The 24,704-nt window shown below is 46.4% G+C and overlaps 1 protein-coding gene across 1 annotated transcript in view; it reads left to right on the forward strand.

The window, feature by feature from the left end:
* CCDC3 (coiled-coil domain containing 3) overlaps positions 1–16,732 on the forward strand; it is a 41,668-nt gene extending 24,936 nt beyond the window's left edge. The window contains exon 3 of the mRNA XM_074169055.1: positions 14,065–16,732. Coding sequence (XP_074025156.1) covers positions 14,065–14,340 — 276 coding nt within the window. The 3' untranslated portion in view covers positions 14,341–16,732. The remainder of the gene's footprint in view (positions 1–14,064) is intronic.
* The last annotated feature ends 7,972 nt before the right edge of the window (positions 16,733–24,704 follow it).

Consider the following 24,704-nt stretch of genomic DNA (forward strand, 5'->3'; position numbering starts at 1 on the left):
GGGCTGCAGTGGTAGGCAATGCCTAGCAGTGCCATTCACAGAAAAATGTGGTTTCTGGGCTCATACTCTGTATATGCACAGAGAAGCAATGAGAACATTCTTCATGCGAAGTATCTGACCATGAGTCCTGGCTCCCCCATTGCTCGTCCCCACGCTCTCCAGACTTTGAGTGTAGACCTTTCTGGTTGGGACTGTAATGGCTCAGAGAGCTCTCTAAATCTCAGAGGTCCTGTAATCCCCATTTTTGAAGATGGGGAATTTAAGCACAGAGAAACTAGTTCTTACTGGGAGTGCTTTTCCCCTGATTATTGCCCTCTCTGTAGTGGAGACATCCAGTTCCTTTCCTCTGATTAGTGCATTCATTTTATCTGCCCTCTGATTAGGTGTGAAGTGCGCATGTTGCTTAATGAGAACAAGCTGTTCAGATAACGCAGCTCAAAATAATTGCGATTTTGCTATTCCAAAATTACCATTGCCGAAAGACAAGGAAAGTGTCCTCGTTAAGGGACTAGGCCAGAGCCCGGGTCCTGGCTTCCTCACTGTAGGTTTTGGGGTCTTTTGTCTTTTTTTTTTTATTTATTGCTATGATGTTAGGCAATTCTTGTGGGGTTGTGCAGATGGTGCCTGGTGCGGATACTGTGATTGCTACTGTAGGAGGGGTGGGGGGAAAATCAGATCAACTGTTCCTCGCGGCTCTCCAGATCCTGGCTCTTGCTATTGCTAAAGTGGTGCAATGCAAAGCTGGTGAAAGTATAGATAACTTCTGTGTGAGAGAAATGTGAGAAGAGCAAAATGAATATCCACGGGAGTGGTTTTGGACTGATAGAGAAAATTAATTTCATAACCAGATTTAAAGCCCTCGTATACACATGCATACACAGACTTGCAGGGATACGTTTGCTACCTGTCCCTAAGCATTTGGCCAGGAGCAACAGCAGATCATACAGGTAAGCGCACTTGACAGCAGGATTTTACAAGACTTTTCAGACCACAGGGGAATAATTCACAAAAGAGCCAAAAAGCAGAGTAGTGTGTGACTGAACTGTAGCTCGGAGGTATCGCCGTGTGCTCGCTGTGCGGTGGTGTGGCACTTTGCTATGTAATTATCTCGCTCCAACACAATTATTAACTTAGGATTAAACAGTCGAGAGGCACCATCGTAACATTAACCAGCAGTGGAGTGCGTGCTCTATAATTTAGATGCTTGCAGGGAAGGGTTCACCACAGGGCATGTGTCAGGTGTAGCTGTGGCTGCAATCCTCCTCCTCCTGAAATCGGGCTGGAGAGAGGGCTCCAGGCTTGCGTGTGTGGGGAGACCTGACTCACGCTTATCTTAAGACCTTATTTTCCATGGGTATTGTAACCAGTCCTGTGTGAAAAGCTTTTCCCTGTATAAGGCAGTGAGTTGTGCAGCATTTGATGGGAGTTCCTGATGCTTCTGTGTGTATCTGAATTTCACTGAATTTCACTGAATTTTTAGAGTTGGAAGGGACCATAGAGATCATCTAGTCCAACTCCCCTGCTGAAGCAGGATTGCCCAGAGCATGTCAGAGCATGTTACTCAGGACTGCATCCAGGCGGGTCTGGAAAATCTCCAAAGAAGGGGACTCCACAACCTCCCTGGGCAGCCTGTTCCAGGGCTCTGGCACCCTCACCGTGAAGAAGTTTCTTCTCATATTTGAGTGGAACCTCCTATGTTCCAGCTTGTGCCCGTTGCCCCTCGTCCTCTCACTGGCAACCACTGAAAAGAGTCTGGCTCCCTCCTCCTTCAACCCACCCTTCAGATACTTATAAGCATTGATAAGGTCTCCCCTCAGCCTTCTCTTCTCCAGGCTAAAGAGTCCCAGCTTTTTCAGCCTTTCTTCACAAGGGAGATGCTCCAATCCTTGAATCATCCTCGTTGCCCTTCGCTGGACTCTTTCCAGTAGTTCCCTGTCCCTCTTGAATTGGGGAGCCCCAGAACTGGATGCAGTATTCCAGTTGTGGCCTCACCAGTGCAGAGTAGAGGGGGAGAAAGGTCTGAAGATCTGAAGGACAGCAAATCGGCAGGGAGAGAGTTGGGCCATTAACTACGGCTTTCAATTTCAAATATGACCTTATATTTCTCTGACTTGAAATTTCTACTGAGAATTTCAATACTGGCTCGGGAACAGGACCCTATCTGAGGGGTTGTACCAGAGTGAAACAGGAGCTTTTGACTCTTTACGGAAACAGACATTAATGCCCCAAATGCTTGGGGCCATTCAAGCACAGGCAAGCAGGAGGGTGGTCCCCTAAATGCCATGTCTCTGCACCTTGAAGACTGGCTATTTGCCAAACCCTGCCATGCTCAGAGTAGCCTGTTGCCCATTTATTGCATCTAGGGTGGTCCGGGGCCCTTTCAGGATTTACAGCCCACGCAGCAGCTGGAGTTGTGGACAGGCTGCTCTGAGCTGCCCGGGGGGACGGGAATATCAGGGAGTAGCAGTGAGCTCCCGTCAGCCAGATGTTAGTGCTTGGAGCTTGTTATTCAGAGATGCTGATTAGTCTCTCAGGCGTTTTGCCTCCTCGGTTCCTTTCTCGGTGTGCTGACGTTAGCCAGGGAGTGCCTGTGGGTCGCAGATGTTTGTTTTTCCATCCCTTTGTCTTTGCTTCTTCAACCTCACTGAAGCTTTTCCACTTCACTGCTGTGGCAACCGGTGGCACTTCCATGCTTGGATGAGGGCTGAGCCCGGTCCTCTGCCGTGCGTGTGCCGGTTCACCACCGCTGGCTCGGTCACCTCTCCTGGGGCTACTTGCCTGGGGCAAAGCAAACAGCTTCTTGCTGAGGGCTCCTCTTTGCTCCAGGCTTGCAGAATGGCTCGGGAGCAGATGCAGATGCCCTGCGTCAAGCCCCCGTGCTTCATCCAGCCTGATTTCAATGCTGCTGCCGTCATTTCCCTCAAGGTTTCACAGATCCCTTGTTGCTTGTAGGGACAGGCTTCATTAGAGACTCCTGTCCTGCTCCTGCCCTGGCAGGGGCATCTCCGGCTGTGTGCGTAAGCACAGTGTCGGAGTTGTTTCCATACTGCTCAGCTCTGTTTTAGTGCCTGCTCCCCTGCTCTGAATTAGTTTCTCTGACTCATCCTCCAGAGGAATTTCTGTCTCTCCACTGACTGTGGAAAGAGCCCAGAAAACCAGTGTTTCCTACCCAGCATCTAGGTTACATACATTAAGCAGGGTGGTGCAAAGACTACCCTGAGGGACCCACCAAGCACAGATAAATACAAGTCTGTGTATGCCCTTTTCACTCCCCTCGCCTTCCTGCACCCAAGAGGACTTGACAAATGAAGTAAAACGTCTCCAGCAGTTCCTACAGATGCTCAGGAGCAGGGCAGACACCTCCACTTCCCAGCGGCACCGGAGAACAGCAGGTTGCCCCGGGGCACCTGCCTTTGCTCTTGGAAATCCAGAAGTTTTGCCCAGCAGCAGTGCAGGCTCAGGGCTTCCCGTTGAGCCTGTAGCCAAGGAAATCCTATCTGTTTGTAAAGGCAGCTCAGCTGCAGCAGCTCATGTGAAGTATGAAGCCAAGATGTCCAGAGTGGAGGGATTTATAGGGGAACACGACTTTTATAGATGTTGCGTTAACTTTAAACATTTGCCTTTCTCAGCCGGGGTTCTCCTCCTGTGCATAAAAATTCCCCTAGGTATGATGTATTTGCTGGGGAGAAGACACGGTCTCCACTTAGAGTAAATGTCCCTGTTTCTGTGCTGTCTTGAGAGGCAGCATTTAATGCATTGCAGTCACACTGCGGCCGTTTGCAAATACCCATCCACAGCCTGCTGGGATTTGCTCTGCTTCTCTCTTTCCCCATTTTGACTTAGAGGTGACAGAGAAGCGAAGGTTTTTTCATATTATATATAAAATATTTTTTTATTTTATATTTACTGAGCCCAGTCCTTCCCTTCTCTTCTTGGCAACAGAGGATCTGGGCACTGAGCATTTGCACTCTGAACCTGCTGGGGGGTATGCGAAGGTACGGCATTGCCTTACCTACAGGAGGTTTTGAATTCTTTAAGCCCTTAATCAACCTTGTTTCACTGCTTCCATGTGCCCCCCTGTCCTCCCACAGCCCACGTCTCCCACCTGTTATTTTGTACCCCTAATAACTATATTTAATCTAAACCTCAGCCTGCAGGCATCCATACAGCACCTGCCACACCGGAGCATCAATCACCTCTGTTAGGACCTCCAGAGAGCTCCTACAAGTTATAATACATCAGTTTGAAGTAAACCATACTTAAAGTAAATGCCCCAAACCCGGTATAGCCCTGGTTTAAACTAATATTATTCTTATGCAAATTAATATTGGTAAAGATAAATACGTTTCCTCACCAGCTGATGCTGGTTCTTGGCTCCAGCTGCATCTGGGGATGTTGTATTTGAATATATTGTACTTCCTTCACTGGTACCCTGCTATAGGGTGCATACTGTGTATTTAACAGGACTGTTAAATGAAATGAAGTTTCTAGGAGCTGTTGTAACACAAGGTAGAAGTCATTCAAAAACCGACATTTCAATAAATAGGAGCAAAGTGTAAGATGCCGTGCTGCTCTGATCAGCAGTTCCTCATTTCCCTGTGTTCCCATCAGTGAGAGGGAAGGATACAATACACTCTGTTTCTGGGTCTTGCTGTTTTTATCCCTGCCTTGGTATTTAATTAATTTGCTGTGTGTATGTGTGTGGGGGAATGGTGACCTAATCCTATTGAAATACAAGCCAAGTGAAACAAGTTTAGATGGAGACGTGGTCACACAGCAACTCCCAGTTGGAGAACAATACACTTGAGGTAAGGTATATTGGCAAAGTAGTTTTAGGTATATCAGACCTAATTAGTTTTATTGTGATAATAGTAATACTAGGTGGGAAAAAGCTAAGTCGGAAATTAAAGTGGATAGCAAGTTTTGGAAACTTTGGTGGCTGTGGAAATGGAAGGTTGCTGTACAAGTTAAAAAAAAAAAAAAAGCCTCTTACAGAGACTTTTGAAGCCCAGCTGAAACTACAACCCTAGCTCTGAGACAGAAATGAAAAAAAAAAAAAGGCAAAAAAAAAAAGCAGTAGCTCAGTAACTCAGTCATTTCAGCATTCAGGCAGAGCAAAATGTAGAAATCTATGAAGCAGCCACTCTTTTAAGGTAGACTTAAAACTACGTTTGCTTTCAGCACCTAAATTGCTTCTAGCAAAAGAGAAAAGATTTTGCTTTCCTCACTCAAAACATTTTCCTTTAAGCTCAGCATAGTTGAGCTGAGTAGTGCGCTTTAACATTCAGCGTCATTTACCTATAAGTAAACAGCTTAATCCACGCCTGCACCCTGCACTGATCAGGAACAGGACAGGGGTGGATCAGGAATATCTACCTCCCATACATGGTACCTAGAAGGAACCACAGCAGACACTGCATTGCCTTGGTTTTATATCTTGCGAATAGCTGTGCTGCAAAGTCTACGGGCCGTCTGCCCTTGCAATGAGCTCTGTACGTCCCCCGTAATGGGGGTGGAGAGCCAGGAGTTGTGTCCTGGCTGCTGTCTCTGCTTTTGCATGCTATGGAGGAGCGTGCCACCCCACAGTTCGTTATTTCACTGGCCACCCTGAGTATTTTTTGGTGGAGGGAGTCAGAGAGGGTGACGTGGGTCTCAGCAAAGAGCCTGGCAGGGTGGCACCGCCTGTCCCTGGGAACTAAACCCCTGGGATGGCTGTAAGACCCTCTGCTTCCCCCCGCCCTGACCATCTCAGTGGGTGTGCATTGCCCAACCTCAAGCTGGGAGTGGTGCCAAAGTTTGGGAAGCTCTTGGAAATGCTGAAAGCACAAGGTATGGGGCTGGTGGGGCTGAGCACCGAGCCCAACGCTCGGCTGCTCCTGCTAAACCACTTAGACGGGAGACTTCACTGCCGCTCCCCTCCCAGATCCACCACCGCATTCCTGTGGCATCTTGGGCAAATTGCTCGGAGGAACATTTTCAAAGGAAACAAGGCGAGAACGGAGTCCCTCCACCTCAGAGTGGCGGGGAAAAGCAGCTGGCTGGATCTTGGTGTGCCTCCCTCACTGCCTGCGTGGTCAGCGAGGAGAGGAAAGGGACTTGGAGATGCCCCAGAGTGAGGTCCTGCCCTCTTGATTTATTTTTTCTCTTCCTGGAGACCTTCTGTCTCCCACTGCCTGGGCAGGGAAATTAGGGATTTACTGTCTGGACTGACTTATCTGCTCACTCGGCACAAGTGAGGTGCCTGTGGTAGGCAGCCTGGCTCATACCCTACACCTTTTTTTTACCCTTTCCTGTTTTCTTGATTAGTGTGGTTTCTATTCTCGTTAAACCATTGCCTTTTTTCCTTTGCAACTATAGGGAATAAGGTGTTGATCCCTTCCTGGGTACTAACAGTGACCAATCCAAGTACCATGAAGACACATTTCCACCTCCATCCTCAATCTTGGCAGAGGGAACCGAGCGTGACTGTCACCTGGTATCAGCTTGTAAACACTGTTCACATTTTCCGGGTTCATGGGCCCTTCTCAGCTGCTCAGGGGGACATCAGGGCCAAGTATCACCCAAGACACCTGCCAGGACACAATCTAAAAGCTGCCCCTGGCAGGCCCTCTAACAGTCCTTTGGATGGTTTTCCACCAAGAAGTGGTTTGATGGAGATTGGAACCAACAGGGCTGTTTTCAAAGACTTCCGATTGCCTGTGGACATGGATTTGGGTCCATTTCCAGGGCAAGGTTCTCCAGACTCTTAGAAAACTATCTGTATGCTGCCCTTGCAGCCTGCCACATGTGGTCAGTGATGCCAGCTGCCATTTCATTGGACTTGGGGTGGGATCCATCTCAGTCCGAGCTAGTTATCTAGGCAATGGAGAGGGGTCCATAAAAGTGGTCCAGCCAAGGTAGGAAAGAAGTCTCCCCTTGGATATGCCCATTCTTCTCTGATGACGGTTGGGAAAGGTGAGATGACTTGCCTTGACCGGCTTCATCTTAGGAGTTTAAAGTGAAAATCTGCATTTAGTGAGCAGTGAAATGGAGAAGAAAAACACCATTCGCAGTGCCGAGGCACCTCAGGGTGGGTGTAACCTGGCAGAGGCTCCCTGCAGGCAGTGCTTCATACCGCAACGAAGTCCCCATCCCTAATATTTCAAATGAACTGGAGACTGTGCCCACCAGCCTTACACCTCCCACAGCAAATGCTGACCCAGCATTCAGTAAGATAAGTAAGATAAACACAGCCACAGTAATTTCTTTCTCCATCCAGGTCTTAAGTATCTTGATGATTCATATGGAGTCCTAGGGTGAAATCCCAGCTCATCTCCATCAACGCCAGTGATGCTGGATCTGCCCTCGGAACCCCAATTCTGTACCTCTGAAAGGTGCAGTCTTGCAGCAAGCAGAGGTGGTTTAACCCAGCACTGCTGTGCCCCCACCACTTCACCCAACATGATGGTGTAACAGTGCTGGCAGGGGCTTTTCCACACTTCAGCAGGAGTGTTAGTCTTGGCTGAAAAGTCCCAGTAACTGGAGGTTAAGTCACTCCATCCCAAACCCAATACCCTCCGCTGCCAGACCCCTCCTGCTATCCTTCACCGCACCATCCGTCTTTCCATCCAAGAAGCTCACTCCCACGAAGCCTGCCCAAAGGGGCTGAACAAAAGGAGAAAGTGATGCTCAGAGTCTGGAATGTGGCCATGGCAAGGCAGGGCTCAAAGGGGACCTCCCTGGCCAGGAGAGGTGAAGATCATCTGCGTGAGCTGTATCGTGTCCTTATCGGCTTCCCCAGGGCACAGAGCCCTCCTCTTGCTAAGACCAGAGAAGGGGTTGGGGAAATAAATCTTGGTGGAGTTAAAGAAAAATGAAGAGCTATGTTTGGCTCCTGATCCCCTTGAGAGAGGGTTCATGAATTATTGCTGTGCTGAGACAAACAGAGTATACACTTTGTGCTGTGTAAGGTTTCAGTTTAAGATGTTTTATATAATTTGAACAGCACAGAGCAGCAAGGCAATGTGCAGCAAATGCAGACAGTTTTAACCTTTTCTGCAGAGCAGATTTATAGCAGGGAAGGGCAAGAGGAGAGTGGTGTGGGGATGTGGTGAGTTCGCTGGGATGCAGTGTGGAGGAGGCTCGGCAGCAGAGCAGGAGCTGTGCTTCCCAACCCACAGTGCTTGGGATAGAGAGACACTCTCATTTCTTCCACCAGACACTCCCAAGAGGTTGTGGTGGGGCGACGCTGGGTCTGGGACACTGAGGAAGTATCCCAGCTAGACACTGCCCCAGTCAGCAGTGCGGGTCAGGAGGAAGATTTGAGGACAAGAAACCAAAGTGACCTGTGTCCAGTTCTTCTAAAAACACATCAAGTCCATGCAGAGATCAGGTCGCACTGTCACACATTTAAAGACATTCCTACAATCATCTTGCCTGATGATACCCTATATATAAGTGTCCATAACCAGTCTGACATGCAAGATATTCTTAGGAGATCTGAAATGAAGGACTTTTAGGTTGTGGGTCTCCACTGTTTTTCAGCTTTGCTGCCCACGGGGAGCATGCATGCATGCATGACCTAGAACTCAACTTTTCTCCCTTTGGTAAATGAAGGGCAATACTTGGGTGCCATTGCTGGGTTTTGAGTGACTTGAGCTCTGTAACCCTAACTTCAGCCATTTATGGGCGGTTTGTGGTGGATGAACACTACTGTTGCACCTTTATCCATGGGACATTTTCTAGCCACTGTCCCATTGGAAGGAAGCTTATAGAAGGCAGATGTGTGTGTCTGCCAATCAGACAAATGTATATATACACCAACTCACGGACTCACATGCTTGTAATGTGATGGTCAGTTTGATTTGTTACAGTGCTGATTTGTTTGGCAGATGGACAGATTTTGTAAATCATCTAGATGTGGTGAAGCTTAAAACTGGGCGTATTTGTGACAGGATGTTTCAGACAAATACTCAAATACATTTAATTTGTAGTTTCACAGCTGTAGGCTGTCTGGGATAAATCTTAAAGACCAGTATAGTTCTTGTTGTGCTACCTTTCTTGTTACATCTCCTGGTACTGCTCTGGACTCAAGTTTAACCACTGCTGAGGAGGCCTTGCTAACAAAACAGGAGCAAGGCAGACATGCAGACAAATGTACAGAACAAATGACTCTTCTGAACTGTGGGTCACTAGAGAGTGGAACTTTTGAAAGATACCTGGAAAAGTAACCCATAAGTTTTTCTGAGGAGCCATTTCCTGGTCTTTTTCTCCATTTCTGAGGTCTGTGGGCATGTATGCCATGCCAAGTGTGGCATTTTGGAGCTGTTGCTTAACTGTCTGCTGTTGATAACTTGCGGGAACAGTTGTCATCACCTATCCGTCCTTTTCCATCCTTTCCTTCAGTAGCACCAAGTGGAACTGGGTTCTTGGTGACTTACCTTGCTGGATGGAGATTTTATTATCCCTTAAATATCGCATAACCCCCCACCTTCTCTAGTGTACCTGACAAGGCAAGCTGTGGTGGGGAACGGGAGCACAGGCCATTCCCAGAAACAAAATCCAGTTCTCTGTAGCTTTTAGCAATGCCTTTGGACTAAGGTCTGATCTTGGTGGTCATCGAGTGCAAAGTGTGCACGTTTATGGGTGCTCGAGACCAGACAAAACGGGGTGTGAAATTCCTGTCCGTAGATACGCTCCCTAGGAACGACTGCGCGATGCAGGGATATCGCATCTGCCTGCAAACAAGAGGCATTTGAGTGGAACCGAGGGCTGGTTAACTTCTGACCCATTTGTTCAGCAGCTGGCTTAGTTACACAGGCTGCGCTGAGCTCTTAGCTGTTGCAGTTACACAGTTCTCAGCACCAGTTTAGAACTAACTTGGTTACACCCACGTGACAAAGAGAGGGACTTTTTGTCAGGAGATGTAGTGACAGGACAAGGGGTAATGGTTTTAAATTGGAAGAGGGGAGATTTAGATGAGATATTAGGAGGAAATTCTTTACTGTGAGGGTGGTGAGACACTGGAACAGGTTGCCCAGAGAAGCTGTGGATGCCCCATCCCTGGAGGTGTTCAAGGCCAGGCTGGATGGGGCTTTGAGCAACCTGGTCTAGTGGAGGTGTCCCTGCCCATGGCAGGGGGTTGGAACTCGATGATCTTTAAGGTCCCTTCCAACTCTAACCATTCTATGATTCTATGATTCTATGAACTGCAGCCCCAGCAGTAACAGCAAGGGTAGGACTGGACTCACATTTAAACATCATCCTCACCGCAGAGCTCCATGAAGAATGCTGTTTGCAACCAGCTGGTGAGAATGTGAGGACTCCGCCTTGTTATTTTTCCCCATGCAGAAGGAGCAAAGAGTTTATTTTTCGGCTGGTAGTCCTGCGATTGCAGGCAGGCATCCAATTATCAAGCTGGGCTCTTCCTGTCGCCTGCCCTGTTGGTCAGCAAAGCTGAGTATGTCTGACAGCACCTCAGCTTATTATAACCGTGTTGCTCCAGTGATCTCTCTGGAAATCTTCAGGTAATTTAAGCACTAAACGGTGGGTTTCAGACCGGAGAGTGAGGAGCTGGAAGAGCATAAGCAAATGAGCTGGTGTTGCGGCTGGAAATATTTGACACGGTTATGATTTAGCAGCAATTCAAAATTTATTAATGCTTTGAGGCAGAGCAAGAGGTTGAATTTTAGCAGCACTTAATCATTAACCGATTTAAGGATTTATGAGATGATTTAACAAAATAATTAAGCGGAGACTTCATTACAGATTCAAAAATGACAAGATTCACACTAATTTATGATGAGGTATCCCAAACCAGTACATATGCACAAACACCCCAACTCACCACTCGAGGGGTCACGCACACACGCACGAGTTTTTAACTGCCAGAACCAAAGATCCCTCCACAGTGGGAGAGTCCACTGAGCTGATGGGTGACCCTTTCGACTTTTGACCCTTTTGATGGGTGACCCTTTGGACCCAGTAGGGTATGAGATCACCCACACTTGTAAGAGCTGATGTGTATATTAGAATCATATAGATAGAGAGGTGGATGAAAGAGAGGGCAGCCTATAGTTAAAATTTCCCTCTTCTCAAGTTTTGGAGTAAGTACTAACAATGCATCAGCGTTCCTCAGCGGGCGATAACTAAGACTCGAGAGGGTTGACTCACCCTGTCCCTTTAACCCTGGAGGTGTTTACCTGAGTGGTGTCCCAGCTCAGGGGAGATGTTGGTCACAGCCCGCTGCAATACAGGAGAGCTCAAAGGGTCTCGCTAGAATTGCTGCTTATAAGGTACAAGATAATTTACTTTCATCAGGTACTTTTCCACTCCAGCCCAAATCTGGTCCTTTCCACCAGTTGCGCAAGCGTAGAACTTGCTAGACCTTGAAGTTCTGGTATCACACCCCTCTCTTTGGGCCATGATCCATACATTGTGAGGAGTGATTGATTGTTGTTATTGTTCCCCAATGATAGGAGTCAGAGGAGCCAGGTAGGCTAAGGGGTTGCCGTAGCATTCTGGTCCCTTACTCTCCATTCTTTTCTTTCTTTTGTGTGTACCACTATGTGTCTCAGGTAACGTTCTGGTCCATTGTATTATGTGGCCCAGGTCAGGGGGGAAATCACTCCGAGTGGACCAAAAAGGTGGGATGGTTGCACCACCACAGCTGGATAGCTTTTTGATGGTGTTTGAGAAGTTTCTGAGTGGCTCTGTAGTGATGGACGACCTCTACTGACAGAGGACCAATCTCAAAAGGTTTGGGAGTGCCTCTGGGATGAGGCTAATGCCATCCCTGATGTCTGCCATCAGACATTGCCATGCCACCACCAGCCAGCCCAGAGAGATGAGACACGGTTGGGTTCTCACAACCTCACACTTCAGCTGCATTAATTGTTTGTTCCTCTGCATCGGACGCTGTCATACGCCACACCTACCACTGCATCCATGGAAAATGCAAGAAATCCCTCATGAAGTAGAGTTTCCACTTCCTGTCTTCCCAACAAACATCTTCTCCTAACTCAGTGTTCTCCTTTGCAGGGATTTAAATTCAAAAAGTGTTCTGCTTGACGTTTTGCAAAGGTTTGGCAAACACGAAAGCCAAGAGGTGCTGGCTGTTTTCAAATAGCGCTTGGAATGAGCTGTGATCAAAACCAAATTCCCTCCTCTTTGGTGCAATTTCTGGCCCTCATCTGTGAGGTCCCACTCTCCCTAGCATGCATTTATAGGAGAACTCTTGTGAGAGGGCGATCAGGGAAAGCATTTGCTTTTTAGCAAAGCCCTGCAGTGCTTTTGCACAAGAAACAAGAGTTTATGGCAACTGGAAGCAGTTGCTGTGTTTGTGTTGACTGGCCATGGTTTTCAGCTGCTGGGGGTTTCCAAAGCAAATGAAATGTTATTCATCAAAGCGGGCTCCCTCCCCTGCTTTCAGTTGTTGAAAATACTACAAAGTAAGATGGAAAGAAACATGTAATCCTTCATCACCACAGTGAGGATTTACTTGTTTATTTAGATTCCCTGTCTGTTCCAAATGTTCCGCCAGAAAAAGCCCATCCAGGCTCCAGGAGTGCTTGACACATATAAAAAAAAATTCTAGATGTATATAGGAGATAAATCCATCAGAAGACACTGCCTTTCCTCACAGCACACCAGTGCAGCAACCAGCTGAAAGTCCCACTTGCACAATAAAATACCTCAGGATGCTTTTTGTAGGAAAAAAAGGAAGGAGGCACATCACCCTGGGCAGAAATAGATTTCAATGGTGGCTCCTCTAGATGAGAAACTTTATGGTGGGGCTGTCCTTGTCCTTCTTTTCTGCTTGCAAAACGTTGCCCAGGTAGAAAACATGGAACTTGGTGCCTTTGTAGTCAGTGAAACAGGAGAGTTTTGTTAAGAACCTCCCTAGGAGGTGGAGATCACCCTCTTGAAGGGTTTCTTTCCCTGCAGACATTACAGGGGCAACCGAAAGAGAGGAGCCCAGAGCTGAGCCTCACTTTTAGCTGCTTAAGAAAAGGCAGCTGAATCCCATCCCATCACAAGTGACACTGTGCATCAGGAGCCCAACTCCTTTGCACAGAAACTAGTCAGCAGCCTTTGTAGCTGTTTTTCTCATCCCATTCTTACCTACAAGCAGGAGGCAAGTCGGAAATAGGAGACAGCAAACGTGGCAAACACATATAGCTGAGATGCGATAGACCTCTGTGTCATTGGGTCATCCTAGGATGAGGTAGTAGAGGAACAACAATTGTCCCACAGATGTTTTGCATTTGGACCATCATTCAACCCAGCAGATTTGAATTTGGGCATCCTTTGAAGAAGCTGGCTCCTTTTTTTTTTTTTTTTTTTTTTCCTATCTAAGAACCACAGTCATGAGTGCACATCAAGAGCTTGATGTCCCTACTGCGGGTAATATTGCAATAAGTTGGAAGTGGATTGAATGGGAGGGGCAGTTTTCAGCCAATGACCCTCTCCCAAAAATCACTTCAGTCCCAAGTTATGGGATCTTTAATGCTCCTAGAGGCTGCTGAGGTTTTACCCTTTAGGGGTTTTGTCTGAAAGAAGCCCATATAATGAAATATTTAAGACAACTCAGTTCTTGAAAAGGCAAAACCAACCAGTTCTGTGTTTGGCTGGTGCTGTCCTTATTTCACAAGTTGACATGAAGAGCAAAAGGCAGGGTCACGTCAAAATCTGGAGTTTCTGAAGTGCCGCTAAGCTGAATCAAATCTAGAGTTTTCCAAAAGTGACACCCCTTTGCCTGAACTCCACTTTCATACCAGAAATGGGGCAGCCTTCCTCCATAAATTCAATGTAGCCTCCGTGGACTGGACAGGTCTGTCAAAACAATTCATAAAAGTAATTGTGAATCACTAGTATCATTAAGATCTACGATTTTGGGTCCTATCTGAATACAGAAGTGAAAGAGTGGATTTTAATAAAAAAGGTATAAAAAAAGAATAGAACTTCCAAAAACCCAGTCTACTTTTGAAGAACTGAGAGCTGTTTCAAGGAACATCTGAATTAACCCTTTAATAAGTTTTTGTGTAAAGCTCACCAGTTGCTATTTCGTTTCTGCTGTCCCCTCAGCTCATGTGCTCCTCGGTCCAAAAAGCTCTGTTTGAGGAGGAGGACAGGGTGAAGAAGTTGCAGCAGAAGGTGGCAACGCTGGAGAAGCGCAACAAGCAGCTGCGAGATCGGGTGAAGAAAGTCAAGAGGTCTCTCCGGCAAGCCAGGAAAAACACCAGGCACATGGAGCAGATGAACCGAAAGCTCAGCGAGAAGCTTTCCTCTGCAGGTGCTCAAATCCCCTATATTAACTCTTTGAAGCAGGAGAACTCCCATGGTGCCTACCTTAAAGTATAATGCAAGGGTAAGTGCTCAGGCCAATGATAATGGTGAATTTTGCCTGCGTTAGATCAGGATCTGGCCCTCACACCTTGTCTACACTGTGCTTCAAACCTTGCGTGGAAAGTGAATCTGAACTTGCTTTGGACACAGTGCTAGATTAAACAGGAATGCAAACTGTGTTTGGCTGGGTGTTGGAGGCACAGCCCAGAGCCGTGTCCTCGCTGTCCTCGGTGGACTGTAATCTGTGCTTCTTGGCCCTCAATCCCCCTCCACCTCCCTCACTACTTTTAAGTTGTCTTTGATGGAAGTGCCAGTTCAGCCCCATGGGCTATTGCAGGCACTTGACACAGGAAATCTTCTCAGAAAGATCTGGTGCCTTCTTACCTCCTCCACATGGGCTGGGTAAGCAAGGCCAGGGCAATATATGGAGATGAATGCTGTAGGAAGGATGCAGGCATGAATGCTCTTTTGCTCCATCATCACCCCCAAGCTCTCAACCTCCCTTAAGCTTGACTAAAGTCTACATCCCGTGTCTGAGCAAAGGCTATGTCCAGGATACAGTCAGTTTGTGTCCCTCTTCAGAATGAAGTAACGTGCCCAAATTGTCTTAAGAGCATTTCCAAATATCCCTAAATAGTCTAAATAAAAATATCTAATATTTTTTATTTTACCAGGAAGTGCCTCAAGGGTCTCGGTAACTCACTCAGGTGCCTTTATCATTGCCCATGGAAACCACATCATTTTGAGAGTGTGTCTAGGACCTAATCCTGCTCCTGCGGTCAGGAGTGGACTTAGTCTGATTATTAGTGGGTGCTGGCTCAGGCCCCGCAGACAATTTCAGATCCTGTTTTCAAGCAGGTTTAATTTGCAGCGTGGACAAGGCTTCAAGTTTTGTAATCACTGTTTGAGGTATAATGGAGGTTGCTGGGCAGCCTCTCTTAGTTACACTTAGATACTGTAGAGACCACATCAATATCAACAGGGCATTAAAAATTAAGGTAGTTTATATATGTATATATTTTAAAATCCTATAGAAAATATTTTTATTACACATTTGATATAGTCTAATTTCTTAAAATATGAAGTAAATCCTGTTTTTTGGTTACTCTCATTTAAAAAAATGCCCATCATGTCCTTTATTAGACATTTACAAACTGACTTCTGCTCAAGCAGCATAGGTTAAGGCATCCGTGGCTGATAACGTTTTCAGCTGTGTTAATGTACCAGAGCATGTCCTGGGTCTTGGTACTCAACTACCCTTCCTTCGTAACAAGGCACCGTAAGGAGAGAAAGGTAGAAGAAGAGGTTTTGTGTTTTTCTTCCCTTCTCAAAATAGTTTTTCTTACTCCAAGCATGAAATCCAAGTGCAGATATGCTTCATGCTTTTTGACAGGGGCAGCCGGCCCTTGCCCAGCCCCGGGCAACACTGACAATCTGCCAGGCCTAAACCCGATTTGTACAAGGTGGACTGATCCAGATGTTCTTTAACATAGAGGTGAGGCCCTCAGAAAGACCAGCGTGCAAACCACCACTCTGCTCCTAACTCTCCACACTTTACCAGATCACTACATGGTCTCCATGCTGTGTCTCAGCACTCAAAATACTCAAAAATAGAGTATATCCAGGCTACAGCCCTGCTGGACCATGCGTTAACTACCCTGCGCTAGGAAAAGCCCGTATCAGCTTTCAACCATGAGCTTCAGTCCAAGCTGAACTCAGAAGTTAAGCCTTGTGTTGGCTTCTAGGATGCTGCTGAGTTTAATTACCTTCCAGTTTTGCTCCTTTTGGAAATAAAGCTTTTTTTCCTTTTTCTTTCTTTTTTTTTTTTTTCCCTTTCCCCTCCCTCTTGAAATAATATTGGCATTTCTTAAGATTCTGACTCCTCCACAAGCTCCACTGGTTTCAAAGGCTTTGCGTACCGAATCAGCACAATTTTGAGTTGTTTTGTGCTGCAGTCAGCAATGCTGTTTCCTGAGAATTACTACAGACCTAAGGCTTCCCTAGAAGCCACCAGGAGATTTTTAACTCCAAAATTTAAATCCATAGGAAAGCAACTAAATTTGTTTGTTTTTTTGTTTCTGGTTTCTAAACTGCTGTTTAAATAAATGAACTGTTTTTTTTCTGGTATAGGTATTACAAGCTTGTGTTTTAATTTTTTGTTAATAAAAATATTCCCTCTGGTATTCATTCGTGTTTTATAAATGTTTGTATAAAGCTGAGAAAGTATAGTTAATATAGCTACACCTTTGCTATTCTTACAAATTTTCCAAACACAGTGTTTAAAATCTTTTTTTTTTGACTGATATTTTTGTCTCTTGATGAAAAGATTGGAATTTTCTTTCTATTTCCCCGTTTCTCTAGCTTGGGAAAAAAAAAAAAAAGAAGTAAACCATTTTGTTCTCCTTGTCAATTTTGTGAGAATTTTGTTACTTTGTAAAGAAAACAAAAACACCCCCCACCAAATGCAAAATCCAAATGCAACCTGAAATGTTGCCTCTGGGTACAAAACCAAAAAAAAGGTCGTTTCCTTGTGGGTTTTTTTTTCCCTTTCATTCCTGCTTGGTTTTGGATCATTTCCAGAGATAAGGATTCGCAGTCAGATCAGATCACAACTTAACCCTCTCAACAAGTAACAGGGGATGCCAAACACAAATGAAAATGCTGTTAAAGTGTCACCATGGATTGCCTGTCCCTGATGGTGACAGTATCCAGAGAGTGACCAGGGACACTGTATGGCCGGAAAACACGAGTACGAAGTGTAATTGGGGCTACGTCCTTTCTGGTTGGTATGCATCACATAGGGCATGACACTAAGTTTTAGACCAGTTCTGTAGCTATTTCAGGGACCAGCTAATATGGAATCATAGAATCATAGAATGGTTTGGGTTGGAAGGGATCTTAAAGATCATCGAGTTCCACCCCCCCTGCTATGGGCAGGGACACCTCCCACTCGACCAGGTTGCTCAAAGCCCCATCCAGATTGGAAACCCACAAAAAGGGCAAAATTTCATGCCATTTCCAAATTAATGTGAAAGGCATGATTGAGCATGTTCCTCTTGATGTACTACATGGGAGAAAATGAGGTGCAGAATTGCAGAGGAGGTTGGCATAGCTAGATGGTTTGGCAAGACATGGTATAGAAACACAAAATACGTTCTGGGAAAAGAAAAGAAAAAAGAAAAAAGGGGAAAAAAGAAAAAAAAAAGAAGAAAAAATATAAAAAAAAGGAAGCAGAAGTGTTCAAATGAGGAAAGCAATTGGTTACAAACACCACCAAATGTGGCAGCCCCCCACAAGAAGTTCGATGCTTTACAAATTAATAACACTTGCTTTTGCAAACACATCAGGAGCTCGAAGGCTGCCAGAATGTCTGCAGGGCCAGTGCTAGGGGTTCCCAGAGCAGATAAAGTCAGAACTGGAGGCAAGGAGGGGCTTTTTGGCATCTGTGTTCACTGTGGAGGAATTTAGGGATGCTCTCATAGCCGAATCAGAGTTTCCTGATGGATCCAGAGGATGACAAAAAGAAGTGAAGGAGCAAAAAGAATAGTAACAAATTGCAAGGACAAAGAGCAAAGGGGTATGAACAGTAACAGAGAGTAGAATCAGCTGAATGATGACGAAAAATAAATGAAATGCAATGTAAGTAATGTAAATAGTTATTCATGGGTGGAAAGAAAAATGGTCCTATCTTTGCATTTGAAATGAGATTGTCTGAGCTGGCATCAGCCAGATAATATCATTATATACAGTCAGTGGTCAATTAGTCAATCTAATCAACCTGGTATCACGAAGATAGAGAGGTTACACCATATTCTATGAAACCATTGGCTCAACATTTAGCCGCAATCAAAAAAAAAGTTGGTGAAATGGTAGAAATTGTTAGGAAAGGGCTAGAGACCATGATTACATTGCTGAGGACAAGGTATGCCCACTTCTGGGATGCAGTGCACAGTTATTCCCTTTTGTCTCAACAAAAGTGTCTAATAGGAAATGTACAGTGAGAGGCAATAAAGAAAATCCAGAATAGAGGAGTAGTTTCATATAATGAGCAACTAAATTTTTCAGGACTTTGGGCTGGAGAAGAGATGAACTGAGAGAGGGGAATGTCGGAGGGCAACAGGAGAGGGAAATCTGGGGATTTTCCACTTTTCACCACCAGCATGTGTCTCTGCAGTGCTATGTCAGTCACTGGTTAAACTTTTGCAAGGTTTGTGTGTCTCACCAGAGTTGAAGTGGATACTTCAGACACTGATTTGTACCCTGAAAGCACCTTCTGTCCTTAGACTTTACGATAGGAAGAATTTTTTTGAAAGCGAATGTTTATAGAGCAAAGTGCATCAAATAAGTGGTATTATTTTCTCTTAAATCCCAAGCATCGTCCTGATTTGACAACCCTACATGGGAGAACCACGTAGTAAAGGAGGATTTATGCAGAGCAGGCAATGTGAGCAGCTCTCTTTTCTTCTTAACACCAGAACCATTGAGAAGAGAACGACTTCCACATGTTTGAACAATAACTTAAGGAAATAGCCATGTTATTCTGTTTGGGTTTTAGCAGAAGAGGTTTCTGGAACAGAAGGGCACATCAGTGTTTCAGAGCTGCATCAATAAAGCCCATTTTGAATACACAAAACGTCTCGCCAAGCTAGGTAATCTCTCATTAATGAGGCACAGGAGCCCGAATTCATTTCTAAAAGTAGGAGAAAGAACATAAAGGGAAAACTGTGGAGAGCAGATAAAACTGACAAGGTATGTCATTCTTTCTTATAATAAATCCAAGTAATTGCAAGGAAATTTCATTTTCCTCCCCACTTAACCCCAATTATTTTCATTTAATCACCGAAACGTTGCTATTTCCCTCCAAACCAGTCTGCTTTGCGTGTGAAACATCGCTTCCAACATGCTCTTGAGTATAGGCATGTCCTTAATCCCCTAAAACAAACACAGCGAGCGGGACAGCACGTCCCAGTGTACGTGGTGCTGTGCTGGGAGAGCTCGTTGGCTCCGGTCACATCGGCTATGTGGGGAACCAGGCCAAGTCACCCCAACAGGCATTTCCCAGTTGGCATCGGAGCGAACGCCTGGGGAGGCAGGCACAACACAGATGTAGCCGGGCAGGAACAATGCTGTCTCTTCAAGGAATCGTCTTTTGGTTGGTTGAGATTTGGTGACTTGCTTGGTTTTCCATTAGATGGGCTTGGTGGCATCACACCACTTCTAAGGTTCCTGATGGTTTTCTTCTGATGAGAGCGTCTTGGCAATTGCTTGCTGCCTTGGCTAATGTTAGTTGTGGACAATGGCATTTCCCCCTCTGGTTGTCTGCCTCATGAGGAATTTCTTTTTCTTTTTTACTGAAATTTTCCACAAACAAGGAGCCATTTCTCAGAACAAGGTGGTGGTGGGAATAACTGTTTTGCAATGCTAAAATACAACCAGTGAAGTGACATTTTCTTTGGCAGGCTCCCACTTTGGAATTGTGACAAAGTTTGGCAGAAGTCCTTTCACATCCTTATGTCCCCCTTCCCCCAAAAAATCATCAGAAAGCCTTTGAAGTGTTTTGGCTTTACAATGAATACATGCTCAGCAAAGCCTTTGCAGTGCTTCATGGCTAAAACCACAGCCAATGCCCTTAATGAACCTTCCTGAGCCTGTCTTGGGTCTTCATCCCCACCAGACAGTTGAGCTATCAACGACAGCATCACAGACAGCCCGTACCAGAACAGATAAAAGCAGGTTTTTACTATATTTCCATCTCCAGGATGCCTCCACAGTGTCCTGGGGCTGGAGCATATGCTGGAGGAGCTCACAGTCTGTGCATACAGGGAGGTGCATTCAGGACGAGGGTGCTCCAATCAGCTCAGCAAGTTGAGCAAAAACTAGAGCATTCGACCTGCTCCCTCCAAGCTCATTGAAACCTCTCACTTCTCGGGAAAGGTGCCCAAACACCAGGCATGGCTACAGTTTCAAAGCTTAGCTTTGAACTACTGAGAAAAATCCGTAGCTTTGATGAGAAAAAACCTGGGATGCTGTGTTAGCAGCACAAGTCTATTGGAGATCGAGGAAAATCCTGGAGCTGGGCAGAGCTTTGGGCTCTGCTGGTGCTGTGCCCACAAACCACACCGCAAATACTACCAGAAAGCCACATATTTGCTCAGGCATGTGGGTATGTGTTTTCCAACCTGCTTGACTCATCTGGCCAGCAAAGAAGGCAGTTGGATCCCTCAGGTTGGTCTGCAGCTGTCCGTGTTGACGTGCCCCTTGAATCCCCTCCACCAGGGCCCAGAGTGGGTTTTATTGTGCCATTTTTTGCTGGAAAAACAGTGTAGGAGCTCCAGTTCTGCTTGCAATTGCCTAGATCTAAGACTGGATAGGATCCGAAAGGGAAGTCATTTACAAATACAAATCTTTTTGAGTGTCATACAGGTAATTGCTGACTCCCCTCAGAAAGTCAGATTTATCAGCATCGTGCCCTCTTAACACACAGCAGAGCAAGTCACCCAGAAACTGGCCACCTCAATGAACACAATGAAGTCAAAAGTACCCTGTCACACACACCAGGGTAGACAAGTCCTGCAAGCAAGAGAAAGAAAGTGGCCAGTGTCAGTGCTGGGAGAAGGGGGGAGTCTGCTTCAAATGGACTCCTTACTCCTTTCCACCATAGAAGTTCTCTGAGGGTTTTGCAGCCAGCACTTACATTGCAGCAGCTCACAGATGTAATCACTTGTCGTCTGTTGCCATGTCCCCCCATGGCACCCTGCCACCACCCCTCACCTGGGTGGGATCTGCTCTGCTAATGTCAGCCCATCCTGCACACTCTGCCTTGTGAAAGTAGGGACACACCACTGTGAACAAGCACCATCTCCCCTCACATTGCTCTTCAAACGCTGGGCTGACTTTAAGAGGACCCTGCCAGTGTGTTGCTTTTTGCCCTCTCCTGCCAGGCCATGGGCTGCAGCATCACACAGGGACAGCATCACCAATTAAAGAGCTTTAAAGAATCTCGTTTTAGCTGTGAAGCCACAGAGGAGAGAGGTTATTAACATGTCCTTCTCGGTCACTAGGGCAGACTATATTCATTGGAAATCACAGAATCATAGAATGGTTTGGGTTGGAAGGGACCTTAAAGATCATCTAGTTCCAACCCCCCTGCCATGGTCATGGGGAAATTTGTACTTTAGTGTGTTTGGCCCCATTCCCATCAACCTTGGCCTGACTGTGTCTCTGACATCTCAGGACATCTGGAGCTGGCTGGTGGGGCTCACAAGACGCCAGATTGAGTCCTTTGTATCTGTGCATGTGTCCACTTTCACCAGGAGCCCCTCCATCCACACACAGTGGGTTGACAGCTTGGTCTCTGCAAGGAGTGGGCAGGCACTGCAGTGAGATGTGCTGGTCTTCAGCACCCAGCTCTCCACTTCATATACAGATTATGGACCCAGTTGTCCTCTCACATTAGGCAGGAGCAGCGATGACATGCAAGGCACTGGTGATACTGCTGACAAGCTGCTTCTCCTGAGGTTGTGACACAGTTCAATTGCACACTTGCATTAGTGTGAAATAAGGCTCAGCAGTCAGAGCTGACTTTCTCAGCCCAGTGCCTTCAAAAATGCCCAGGACACCTGTGGCCCTCAGCAAAGACCCCTGTGGGAGAGACAGCTTCCTTCATACATGTGTTTTGTATCAACATATGGCCAGGAGATGCATAGCTCCAGCTCTAGCTCCAGTTAAAGCACCTGTATGGACAGCAATGAATAAGTGATGACTTCTGTGGTGGGAATGATCCAGGCAAACTGGCTGCTGATCTGGAGGCACTGCTTTTGGGTGGCAACCTGGCAGCATGGTGAAGAGCAGAGATGAGCTCAACCCATCACTGTCAGCATCCAGAGCACACAAAGTGGTCTGGCTCTTTTTCTCCTTTTTTAATGGCTCTTACAGACTCTTGGGATCTTTTCTGCAAGGAAGGCAGTCAAAAGGAAACCCAAAACCACATGGTTTTGGAGGGCCACCAGCTGCCAAAGTGCAGCCCATAGATCACAGTCTGGGAACAAATGCAACAAAATACTTCACCTTTCCACTGACTACGTCGAGTCCTTAAAATGTTTAAAATGCTTTAAGCAAGGCTTTGCATGATCCTCTTCCACTCAAAGTCAAGTAAAGGCACCAAGACACACGTAAATCACTTAATGCATTCGCCAGGTCAATGGCAGGTCTGCACAAGAAAATTCAGGGATCCTCAACTTTTGGCTCCTACTCCAGTCTCTAAAATTGCCAGCTGCCAAAGTCAGGCAGGAAGGGGAGATGCCAGCACATCAGTGAAGTAGCTCCTTGCAGAGGGTGAACCAGAGTGTTCTGCATCAGGTGCCAAAATTTGGATCGCTAATTCACACAGGAACACACGTAGCTGAACAAAAGTGATGGGACAAAAGTACTTTCGACTGCAGCAAAGCTCAGGGAGGTTCCTTCTGCTCCTTGGCATCAGAGATCTTTCAACAGCCTCTGACTATTGAAAGTCCTTACACAGTCCCCACATAGAACCCAGGTCCTTCTTGGGATTTGGCACTTCAGATACACCCGGACTGCAGGAGGCAAACTGGGGAATCCTTCATGATAGGAACCATGGGGATGTCATCTCTTTGCTATGACCATGCACAAGTGCTTGGTCAGGTAAGCCACCACCTGCAGCATCTCCCCCAGCAGTTCTCCTAGTGCTCCTCATACAAGCAGGAGCTGGAAACCTAATGCTTTTTCTCTGTGTTTCCTTGCAGAGTAGACATGCTCTTTGGAGAGCAGAGAGGATTTTTGACATTTCTTTTTCCTATTCTGTTCTGTTTACTATAGCAGATAGGCCATAATCCAAACCATAATTTTTACAGGACTGTCAAATCCTGTCTCTGAAGTTTATAAGTATCTGCCCTGTCATCTGCTCTGTTCCCCCCACCCCTGCACACATCACGCAGGCTCCAAAGGAAATGTTTGCTTCTGCCAGGGCTTTGCTCAGCTGAGTCAGTGCTGGAGCCCCACATGCTCAGGATTTTCCTCTCTGCCCGCAGCCTCCCTGGCAGCCCCGGACCTGCAGCTGGAAGTGGGTCTTTAGGCTGCTGGTTGCTCAGTAAAGCAAATCTCCTCCATGGGTATGAGACCTCAGGCAGAAAAGTGGCATCAGACGTGTTTCATTAGCCTCCTGCAGAGCAATGAGGGAGATTGTGGGTTGTCTCGTGAATTTGTAGAGCAGGAGGGGAGCAGCAGCCTGACTGAAAAGTATTTCAGGTTATTCACAGAATTGTAGAATCATAGAATGCTTTGGGTTGGAAGGGACCTTAAAGATCATCTAGTTCCAACCCCCCCTGCCATGGGAAGGGACACCTCCCACTAGAGCAGGTTGCTCAAAGCCCCATCCAGCCTGGCCTTGAACACTTCCAGGGATGGGGCATCCGCAGCTTCTCTGGGCAACCTGTTCCAGTGTCTCACCACCCTCACAGTAAAGAATTTCTTCCCAATATCTAATCTAAATCTCCCCTCTTTCAGTTTAAAACCATTACTCCTCATCCTATCACTACACTCCCTGATAGAGTTCTTCCCCATCATTCCTGTAGCCCCCTTTAGGTACTGGAAGGGACTATAAGGTCTCTTCAAAACATTCTCTTCTCCAAGCTGAAGAACCTTAACTCTCTGAGCCATTCCTCATAGGGGAGGTGCTCCAGCCTCTGATCATCTTTGTGGCCTCCTCTGGACGTGCTCCAACAGGTCCATGTCTTTCCTGTGCTGGGGGCTCCAGAGCTGGATGCAGTACTCCAGGTGGGATCTCATCAGAGCAGAGTAGTGGGGCAGAACCACCTCCCTCGACCTGCTGGTCACGCTTTTTTTAACCTTCACAGCCCAATTACTTCATCTGTCTCTCACCCAGGAGATAGGAGCAGGTCCAATGGGCCGAGGTAATCCTGTGGGGTTGCTGGTGGCTTGGGAAGAGGGTAGATGGGCCCTGACATCAAGCTGTGCCAGAGCACACAAGGGATGGGCTGGACCAGCCAAGAAGGGAGGAGGAAAGTACAGAGCAACAGGTTGTCTCAACCACTTATTTACATCTCAGATGACATTTCTGTTCCACTTCCCCTGCCCAGAGAAAAGCAGAGAGCCTCCAAGGCAAAAGGGATTTATTTGATCTGCCATGCCAGCAAAACCCAGGCAGACAGCAGAGAGGATGAGATGCCTGATCTCCACTCAATGTCCGAGGACAAACACATGACCACATGATGGAGGGGTGCTCGCTTGAACTGTTCCCATGCGTTTCCATGGACATGGGACAACTGTTTTGGTTTCTTCTTTTTAATACTTCTTTTATGATTATTTCTGAAATACCCTGCTAGCTGGAGACTTGGCCT

Source organism: Numenius arquata, chromosome 2, assembly GCF_964106895.1.
Source record: "Numenius arquata chromosome 2, bNumArq3.hap1.1, whole genome shotgun sequence".
In the NCBI taxonomy this organism is placed as follows: Eukaryota; Metazoa; Chordata; class Aves; order Charadriiformes; family Scolopacidae; genus Numenius; species Numenius arquata.